The 10,867-nt window shown below is 44.4% G+C and overlaps 1 protein-coding gene across 1 annotated transcript; it reads right to left on the bottom strand.

Annotated features, from left to right (window-relative positions):
• Positions 1-1,462: 1,462 nt before the first annotated feature.
• PANX3 (pannexin 3) lies at positions 1,463-10,816 on the bottom strand. Its single transcript, XM_069565675.1, has 4 exons — positions 10,519-10,816; positions 9,422-9,564; positions 5,762-5,976; positions 1,463-3,499 (listed from the first exon to the last, which is right to left on the bottom strand). The coding sequence occupies exons 1-4, from the start codon at positions 10,697-10,699 to the stop codon at positions 2,860-2,862; spliced, it is 1,179 nt and encodes a 392-aa protein (XP_069421776.1). The 5' UTR covers positions 10,700-10,816; the 3' UTR covers positions 1,463-2,859.
• Positions 10,817-10,867: the final 51 nt, after the last annotated feature.

Here is a 10,867-nt window from a genome sequence, read left to right as displayed (position 1 = left end):
GAGCGGTTGGAAACGACCGTTTGAGACGTTGTGTACGTTTTTGTGTTTAGTTGAGGCTTGTTCCTGTTGAGCTAAAGACCAACACACAAAAATCACACGGTTCCTAAGCCCGAACTGTTTTAGCACCTGTTTCCCACATTCCTTACAGACTGGCCTTCCCCGATTGTACGACGCGCTGGAGCGCCATAAGGGGACTGCTGTTGGCTTTGCTTCTTTTCTTCATACAGCTCGCATAGATGTTTCCTGAGGGCCTAGTACGCTATCGTTTTACTGGGATTACAGTGGTGAATAGAAAAAAGAAGGCCCCTGGTTTCAGATCAGAATCTAGTAGGGAAGATGGAAGATTTAACCAGCACTTTTAATAAGGAGCTTGCGCTAAGTAGGCACTCAGTAAATATTTGTGTAAGGAAACCAAAAGTATGTTTCTGTGCTTAAACTTATGTAGCTCTAACTCTGTAACCAAGGTCTGCCTAAAATCATCAAGTAGAATAGACAGTTCTTTAGAATGCGGTATTGGTAACTGTACTGGGTTGGAAGGTAGAGGCTTGCAGTATTCTTCCCCCACCCCCAGCCATGCCACTAACTAGAGTGAGCCTCTGGGTCCCAGGTTTCTCATGAGTATGCTCTTTACAATGATGAGGTGAAAGAGAGTTATAAACTGAAAATTCTGTACTGATACCTAGTTACTGTTGTTTATACTCAAAATTTAGACTTCTAGAATTGTGTATGGAAATTAAGAAAAATATGTAGACTGTCAAAACAGTAAGTTACTGGAGAAAAACCTGAAGCTTAACTAAGAAACTTATGATCAGTTAAAAAAAAAGAGGTTTAGAATAAAAAATCCAGGTACTTCATTTCTGGAAATTGTAAGAATAGTGGCAAGAGTCCTGATAAAATGGCTTTCCCACAGAGAGAAAGGTTATGAGTCCTTTATGTCCATCTGTAGTGTTAGCTGCCCGATTGGACCTCATGTTTCTAGTGTGCTTTTGCAAACATACTCAAGGCAGCCTTCTAGATTCATGTCTGGAAATTGCCAGGAATACTTTCAGCCGGCCAACTATCCATACTCATGCCTTTCATACTATAGATTGGCGCTTTACCTTGAAACCTGAAAAAAGGTAGTTCTAATTGACAGGAAGAGTTTTCCTTCTTCTTTTTTTAACCCTTATTTGCTAACCACCTGATTTATTTGATGTTCAGCTGTATTTTGTCCTTGCAGGCTTTGTGATCTGACATTGTTTTCACTATTCCTCTGCATATATTACATGTATCCTACCTAGTGGGAGGGAAAGTACTGTCATTTATCTTAGTTTGCAAGCTGCTCTGACCAATGGATTTCTGTGGCATTTACATTAACATTTTATTTTTCATTAGAAATACTTCCTTATGATTTATAAAACAGTTCATGCAAAATTCAGAAAATATTAAGATTTTAAAAAATTCATACATCTGCCACACGGAATGAATCACTTTTAACACGTTTACTTTTTTAAATTGAAGTATAGTTGATTTACAATATATTAGTTTCAGGTGTACAGCATAGTGATTCAGTATTTTTGCAGATTATACTTCATTTAAAGTTATTACAAGATAATGGCCATGATTTCCTGTTATACAGTATATCCTTGTTCTTATCTGTTTCCTATGTAGTAGTTTGTATGTTTCATATTTTAATGGATATTTACGTAGGTTAGATGATACTGAATGTAATATTTCCTCTTTTGTTCACTTACCACTGTTATAGTCATATTGTAGTGTTATTATAACTTCTTTATAAATGTAACTTTAGCTGTCTGCTTAATATTCCAGTTGTGGTGTAATAATTTTACATAATTATTTCCATGTTTGACTTTTTTTTGTTTCAAACTAGTTTATTTAAGGGTTCCAGTTTCACTCCTCAATGAAGTGAAAGTGAAAGTGAAAGTCGCTCAGTCGTGTCTGACTCTTTGCGACCCGTGGACTGTGTAGTCCTATAGATCTTATGTATTTCTCACATGCTTCTTTGCTCTTTAGTTCATCTAGTTCTGAAGGGTTACCAAGTGTTATCTTGATCAGTCAACCATCTTCATAACAAGATTTGTTGATACATCCTGGATTTTCTGCTAGAGCTTCATTCATTTCAATTATTTCTCCTGATGGAGAAGAATAGAACTCTCTAGTAGCTTTTATGCTTTCCAAAGCATCAGAGTCCTCTTGTTCAGTTTTTTCCTGACTTCAGGCAGACTACAGCAAAAACACCTCCCAAAGCTTCTTGTTCCCTATGTATTCAGAAGAATATTTATTTATTAGTGCCTATGATGACACAGCCTCTAGGTAACTTATTTAAGAGGAAAAGACAAGTACATGGGCTATATTAATACAGTGTAATAAGTTTTATCTCAGAGGTAGGTATCAGATGATATGGCAACACTCAGGGGAGGAGCGTGGAGATGGGGATGGCTTCTTGAAGGAGGAAACCCTGGGCAGACTTTGAAGGAGAGCATGGTAAACTGAGTGTTTATCCTAGAAAGGTCATGGAGTAAATACAGTGGGAAAAACCTGCCTCCATGAATAGCCTATAGAACTTTCTCCCTTTTTATAATGTCTAGACTTCTAGTTTCAGTGTTCTTCTTGTCATCATATTATGCTCTAGACGTAATATATATATATTTCTTATTCTTCAGCTCCAACTTTCAGGTTTGTTTCCATGTGATGATTTTATCTTCTCATCTTTGGGATAACAATATAGGATGTTCGACTCAGCTAAATCCAAGCTTAGCAATCCTAACGTGGGTGTTTTTGTGTATTAGCGCGTGAGGCTTGTGAAATAGGGGAGAGATTTTTACTTTCCATAGGACTTCTTGCTTCACAGTTTCTTAACTATGGATTTTCATCACACATCCCGTGGGTGAGATGTTTAGGTTTTGAGGGTTCTAAGCCAGCCAATAAAGTCATGAAATCAACCACGGTGTCAATGTTGTGCTTCTGGGTGGCTGTGTCCTTAAGCGCACAAAGGACACTCAACCAGCTAAAAGAGATGAGCTCAGAGATGTTGGCTCGGAGGAAAAGAAGGATCACATTGAGGTCATTGATGGGACAGCCCAGCATTTTTCTGCTGAGAAGATCAAAAGCTGGGAGCATCTCGTAGATAGAGAGGAGCCGTTTGTCCCACCGGCAGAGCCGTGTGAGGTTGTATAGTATCACTGGAACCAACAGGGTGTAGATGGCTACGCTGGCGAGACTGACAATCTGGAAGACAGACAAAGAGGTCAGCCTACATGTGATGAGGTCGGGGATGTGGGTCTCATCATGTAGCAGCCCTGTCTTGATGGAACAACTGAATTCCTCTTGGAAGAAGACATCCAGGTGAAAGTGGCCCAGGTACAGGTAGGTGGCGGAGGTGAAGAGGAGCAAGAGGGCGTTCCTCAGGAGGTAGGTGGCCACTAGTGAGTGTGAGCGCTGCTTACAGGCCAGGTACCGCTCCAGCAAGGGGAATTCAAAGTACCGTTCTTTCCGAGCCCTGGGCAGGGGAAGAAAGTGGCCAAGTTTAGGAAGAAGCATTTAAAACTATATCCTGAGGGGGCTTCCCTGGTGGTTCAGTGGTGAAGAATCCACCTGCCAATGCGAGAGACGTGAGTTCAGTCCCTGGTTTAGGAAGCTCCCACATGCCGAGGAACAACTAAGCCCCTGGGCCGCAGCTACTGAGCCTGTGCTCTAGAGCCTGGGAGCTGCAACTACTGAACCCACGTGTTGCAGCTGCTGAAGCCCATGTTCCCTAGAGCCTGTGCTCCGCAGCAACAGAACCCGCCGCAGTGCGAAGCCTGTGCACCACAACTAGAGAGCTGCCACTGCTGTCACAACTAGAGAAAAGCCCATGCAGCAATGAAGACCTGGCACAGCCAAAAAAAAAAAAAAAATCAACTATATCCTGATGTACTTCCCTGGTTGCCCAGTGGTTAATACTCCATGCTTCTAATACAGGGGTCCTGGGTTTGATCCCTGGTCAGGGAACTAGACCCCACATGCCACAACCAAGACACGGCACAGTCAAATAAATAAATAAAATTTAAAACAAAATTAAAAACAAAGAAACTATATCCTGAGAGCTGCGTGGGGGAAGTAACAAAATCTGTGTATCCAGCATGGTATTCTTGGCTCACAGGAACGTCTGTCTTTTTTGAGCATAACCACTCCTCTCCCCCAAAGCAGGTATGTAAGTGTATCTTAATTCTCCAAGTTATGACTACAATGCAGTAAACCCAGCGAATGATCAGTGAGTAATAAATGACCGATCACTCTGGATTTCTGCCTAGCAGGGCAGACTAAATCTCTAAGCTGAAGCAGGATTCTTAGGAAGCACTGATTTATTATATTAGCATGGGACTGGGATTCTAAATGACCATGTTCTGGTTTTCAGTCTGCTTTCTTTGTGTGTGATTTTTAGGCCAGTTCATTCATTTTATAAAAATAAGTGTGCTTACAAGTGTTTGTTGAGAGTTGTATTTAGTATTTATGTATTAATGGTATGTGTAATCCAGTCTCTGCTCTGAAGAAGTTTAGTCTGGCTTTCAGGGAAAGGGCAGAGGAGACATGCAAATATGAAATGAAAATAATGCTTGACTTGTTGCTAAAAGATGGATACAAACCACAGTAGTTGTAAAAGTTAGGAGGCAGACCACAGTGTGAGCTGGAGTGTTCAGAAACATCTCTGGAGAATGTTGTTTTAGATTGGTCTTCCAAAGGTAGATAGGGTTCAGAAAGCTAGACAGGGGAGGAGCTTTTTTCAGAGGATAGAAATGTGCACAAACTAGGGTTTCAAATCTTAGCTCAACTGTGCTTAGAGGGGGCCTGCCCTGGCCACCCAAATTAAAACTGTGCCTCTCTCCACCTCCCAGCTTTCCTGAGTCCCTTACCCTGGCTCAGTTTCCTTTATCCACTTATCTTCTACCATATAATTTATTTGTGTGTTATGCTCATTCGTTGTCTGCTTACCCTCAATACGATATTACCCCTTCCTCCCTCAACACTCATGTACACACACATCTCCATAGCACCCAGAGCTGTGTGTGGTGCTCCGTAAATGACAGATGAGTGCTTAAATGAATGAATGGCTTGTTCGGGAGAAAGGAAGGAGACTGCCCAGGGGGCATGGAAGGTTTCTGTTACTTGGAAGTTTGAGAGAAGATTGACAAAGTAGTTGATGACAGTGTGTGGAGGGCCTAGGAAAAATATTTGGGAGAACTTGGATCTTTTTGCCTGCAGGCCTGGGAGAAGCCATTCAAGTTTCTGTAAAAGCGATCTTTCAGGACTTCTCTAGTAGTCCAGTGGTTAAGAATCTATCTGCTAATGCGGGGGACATGGTTTTGATCCCTGGTCCAGGAAGATTCCACGTGCCGTGGGACAAATAAGCCCTGGTGCCACAACTACTGAGCTCGTTTGCCCACCCTAGAGCCTGTGCTCCACAACGAGAACCACTGCAATGAGAAGCCTGCAGTCAAAAACTAAAATAAATTAATAATTTCAAAAACCTCAGTAGAGATTTTTTAAGAAGTGGTCTTTTAGAGGTTAACCCCTTTGTGACACTTTGGGTTCACCTGTAAACTGGAGGCACACTCCTTTTCCCTCTGCCTGTACAGAGATGATAGTATGTTAATAAGGTGATGTGTTAAGCACTTTGAATTCTAGAGAAGGATGGCACAGAGGAGAGTTTCAAGATTACCCTGCAAGGACCATTTTAGTGCTCAACGCAGTCTTTTGGAAAGGAGTGGAGGAGACAACTCACTTTTCCAGCTCATCCCAGAACACATCAGGGTCCGAGCTCTCCTGTCGGATCTTCAGCATGTGCTGCACCAGGCGGATGGCGCGGTTGTAGGACTTGTCCAGCTCACTAATGATGAACAGCAGGTCTGAGGTGAGGGCCGGCACGGCTGCATACTGCCACAGCAGAACCGGCAGGTACATGGCCACGGCCAGGGCCAGCAGCGAGTAAGGGAGGGCCTGCAGGGGAAGAGAAAGCTGAGGAGGGCAGCCCAGGGTTGCCCAGACCTTGCAGCCTTGCAGAGAGAGTGCTGAGGGAGGGATCTCATTCGCTGATTCCTGCCTCGGAAGGGGAAGGTAGAGAGACACAGGGAGACAGACAGACAGAGACAGGAAGGAAGGGAGGAAGGGAAGAGAAAGAGCACTAGCTGCCTGTTCCCACCGCCCATGCATGTTATCCTGGGTAGCCACCTAGAGGTCATGGCCATGGTTGTCGTGGCAGTCTAGAGGAGAGCACCTCATTCTCAATCTTCCGCTTTTCTTGCTCTGACCACTCCAGATTCTTAACATTAGACATCCAGAGTTCACTGGCCTTCAAAATGCTGCCAAGGGCCCTGACATGGCTTTTATTTTGACTCTCCAGAGAGGAAGTCAGAGCCCCATTTCCTATATGTAGTCTGCCCACCACCCCTCCCCCTTCTCCTCCCCCCTCCGCTCCCTCTCCCTTGCTCCCCCAACCCCCATATGCAGTGGCTTTTTCTCATCTCTGGATTCTTGGTAAGACCAAACTACACATCAGGCACTGTCTTGGATTCCTTGCGTGCTGTGTCTGGTCTCTGTATGTGGAAGCTGGTGTTGAGGTGTGTATAAATTTGGTGTTCTTCATTATAATGTTTGCTCCCTGAGATGAAGGATTTTTCCTTATGGTTTCTTTTCACACTCACCACACCTAACAGGTTCAGTTCAGTTCAGTTCAGTTGCTCAGTCGTGTCTGACTCTTTGCGACCCCATGAATTGCAGCACGCCAGACCTCCCTGTCCATCACCAACTCCTGGAGTTCACTCAGACTCACGTCCATCGAGTCGGTGATGCCATTCAGTCATCTCATCCTCTGTCGTCCCCTTCTCCTCCTGCCCCCAATCCCTCTCAGCATCAGAGTCTTTTCCAATGAGTCAACTCTTCGCATGAGGTGGCCAAAGTAGCAGAGTTTCAGCTTCAGCATCAGTCCTTCCAAAGAACACCCAGGACTGATCTCCTTTAGAATGGACTGGTTGGATCTCCTTGCAGTCCAAGGGACTCTCAAGAGTCTTCTCCAACACCACAGTTCAAAAGCATCAATTCTTCAGCACTCAGCTTTCTTCACAGTCCAACTCTCACATCCATACATGACCACTGGAAAAACCACAGCCTTGACTAGACGGACCTTTGTTGGCAAAGTAATGTCTCTGCTTTTTAATATGGTTGGTCATAACTTTCCTTCCAAGGAGTAAGCGTCTTTTAATTTCATGGCTGCAATCACCATCTGCAGTGATTTTGGAGCCCCCCAAAATAAAGTCTGCCACTGTTTCCCCATCGATTTCTCATATGGCCTACTGTTTTGCACATAGTAAAAACTCTTATAGAGACTTAGTTAAGGACATATGTGCTGGGTACTGAATATGCATTTTTCATTCACGGTCAGGTACTATCAGTATTTCTATTTTATAGACAAAGAAATTGAAGCATGAAAGTGTTGAGAAACCCCCTCAGGGTTATGTGTCTAGTAGGTGAGTGAGCAGGATTTAGATCCAGGCAATTTGATTTTGGAGTTTAATCCCTTAATAAATGGGCTTCCCAGGTGGCTCAGATGGTAAGGAATCTGCCTGCAGAGCAGGAGATGTGAGTTCAGTCGCTGGGTCGGGAAGATCCCTTGGAGAAGGGAACAGCTACCCACTCCAGTATTCTTGCCTGGGAAATCCCATGGATGGAGAAGCCTGGTGGGCTACAGTCCATGAGGTTATAAACAGTTGGACATGACTGAGCAAATAACACACACCTTTAATAAATACTTGACTATAGCTTCTCCAAACTATAGTTTGAAGAAGAAGAGGGAGGGTGCATATTTGGTTGTGTGTGTGTGTTTCTGAACTAAATGAGAGACAGGCTAGGAAAGTCATATTAGGTCACAAGAGAAAATGGGAACATTTTCACTCCTGTGTAAGAAATTATATTTCTTGAAAATGAACTCTTCACCCTAGAGCTTCTGTTTCAATAGGTTTAAAGTGGAGCCAGAGAATATGGGCTTAAAGAGCTCTCAGGATGTTTCATGATTGACAATTTGATTCTTTTCTGACATGTAAATCCCTGCTGCAGTACTTTGAACTTGTTACTGTCTAGATCCTGCTTGAACACTTCCAGAGACAGACACCTCATGAACTCTTTCTATGAAGTCTCTGTTTTTTTTTTATTAAACTTTTTATTTTATATTGGAGTATAGCCAATTAACAATGTCATGATAGTTTCAGGTGGACAGCAAAGGGACTCAGCCATACACATACATGTATCCATTCTCTCCTAAACTCCTCTTCTATCCAGGCTGCCATATAACATTGAGCAGAATTCCCTGTGCTATACAGTAGGTCCTGGTTGGTTATCCATTTTAAATATAGCTATGTGTATACGTCGCTCTTAAACTATCCCTTCCCCTCATCTTTCCCCCCTGGTAAAATCTCTGGTTTTGTCTGGGTCCTAGAACTGTGGCATTTTGAGTAAACGTGGCATTGTAAATTGTTATAGCTATCATAAGCTGTAAATTGTCATAACTAGAAAAAGCTATGAGTGACCTCCATTTAAAACTGTAAATTGTACATACATATTACTTCTGCTCCCTCATGAAACCTCACTAGGATGACAATAAAGGGATCCCCTCATAATCCTATAAGGACAAGGAAAATAGAGGCGACAAGAGTGACAGAGTGTTGAAACCTGGGAAGCAGTTATGTAATAGAGGGTACCAGCCTGCAGAGAGGATGCGGTGTTGAGGTAGGGGCCACAAGCTGCTTTTCACCACACACAGAAGCAGAAAGGCTTGGGAATGGGAGATACCAGGTATGTCTGAAACTGGGGATGCAAGTGGAGCTGGGAACAGGAATACTGAGAAAACAGATCCACAGGTCCTTTCTGAAACATGATGCCCTCAGCCAACCACCCTTATGGTTTATTCTTTGGAAATGTTAAATCAGGCAGATTCTGCACTTGGGTCCATTGAGGGCAGGGGGCCATACTGAGAATGGGGGCAGGGGGCAGTGAACCGTGCAAGTACTGGATGCTGACACCCACAATTGAGTTCCAAGAGGGTTGGCAGACAAGCTTGATGCCAACTGCCTGCTTCCCCCTCTGCACAAGTTAGGAACTGACTGATTCTTCTTGGGAAAACTGACCAGTCCAGAATATCAGATTGCAGCTGTCATCAGCTGATATTTGAGGTTTTCCTAATGAAATGGCCCAGAGGAATCCCTTTAAACTGATTGCTTCAACCCAAGGCAGTCAGATAGAAGCGTGTGAGCAAATATATGACCAGATATTTGAAGAATGCCTGAAACATGAAGTCAATGACCAAAATTAAATGGCAGGGGCAGGCAAGGGGAGAACTTAATGACTCAGTTCCTCCCCTTCTACCCAGCTGGTAGAGCCCCAGCCACTTTACCTTGTGAGGCCAGAGGGATTTCGTCTTGTACTGGCCAGACTCATCCTGTTCGTGGTGAACCAGGGAGTCCCAACAAGAACTGTCCACGTAGGCAGCCTGCCGGATGCTGAAGTTACTGGGACAAAAGCAGCTGATGGGAGACCCTGAAACAGGAACAAAGCTTGAGGCAGCCCTGAGTAGGGGTGGAGGAACAGGGAGCTGGGGGAAAATCAGTTAAGAGCTTTCCGGGGGTCACTTCCAGAACTCTGACCATCTCTGTATCTGTCAGGCACTGTCTTCTTCCCAGGCCCTAGCTTTCTGGGTGAATGAAGAAGTAGTGGGAGGCTGACAGATCTCCCTGGGAAAGGTAGGGAGCTCACTACACAACCAGAAAAGAGAGCCAGAAATCCCAAATCTGAGGGACTCCCCTGGTGGCCCTGTGGCTAAGACTGTATGCTCCCTAAACAGGGGGCCCGGGTTCAATCCCTGGTCAGGGAATTAGATCTCACATGCTGCAACTAAGACCTGGCACAGCCAAATAAATAAATAAATATTAAGAAAACAAATATCAATTCTGAGAAAGCTCACGCTGTCTTTAATGGAGGTGGCAGATTTGCTGAGTTAATCTAGCACCTGGACCACTAGGTATATGTATTTGTTAGTGTTCATGCACAGGGCGGGGGTTCTTGAAGATGAAAGAGTGGATTTATTGAACACCTGTGATGCTGTCAGGCTCTGCCAGGCACTTAACATGTGTTCTCAAGTCAATAATCCAGGAGGTGGCGAGTAAGAAAAGGCCCCAAGAAGATAAGAAATTTATCTAAAGCTTGGCTAATTAAAACCTTTAGAGATCCTGGAAAGATGATACCACTCTAATGTCTTTTGTTCACATGAAAATCAAAATAAAACATTGTTGTGATGATTTCAAGCATACTGGAATTAAGGCTATTTTTTATTGCAAAATTTTGGAAATGACTTTCAAAGTTTTTCTGCATCTCAGCTTTGCTGGCATCCTAAACAGATGCATAACCTGCCTTTTGGGTGATGCCCCGCCCGCGATCTGGACAGGGTGGGGGCTGTCTTGCTTCAAGGCCTACTGGGGCTTGGAAGCCACTTACCGGAGGAGAACTCCTGGGCAAAGGCCAGTGACACCAGCAGCAGGGGGAAGCCCACGGCTACGAACTTGACCATTCGGTCCAGGGGAAGCTCCAGGCGCAGTCCTTTGAGGCGGGGGCCCTTGCGGTCCGGCAGCAGGGCATCCGAGAGCATGTATTCTGCAGCTGTGTGTGCGAGCGACATGCTGCTGTTGAGCTTGGGCCCAAGGCCGGCAGAAGGGGGTCCCGGTAGGTGGCAGCTTCAGGGAGCCAGCTTTCAGCAGACGGTGCCTGCAGCCTGGGCCTCACGAGTATCTGTGTGAGGAGCGGGCACTGGTTCTCTAAATAACTGGCCAGGCCCTGAGCCAGGCAC

The sequence above is a fragment of the Ovis canadensis genome, chromosome 21 (genome assembly GCF_042477335.2).
Source record: "Ovis canadensis isolate MfBH-ARS-UI-01 breed Bighorn chromosome 21, ARS-UI_OviCan_v2, whole genome shotgun sequence".
Lineage (NCBI taxonomy): Eukaryota > Metazoa > Chordata > Mammalia > Artiodactyla > Bovidae > Ovis > Ovis canadensis.
The sequence above is the reverse complement of the archived record's forward strand: the minus strand, read 5'-3'. Positions and strand labels throughout refer to the sequence as shown.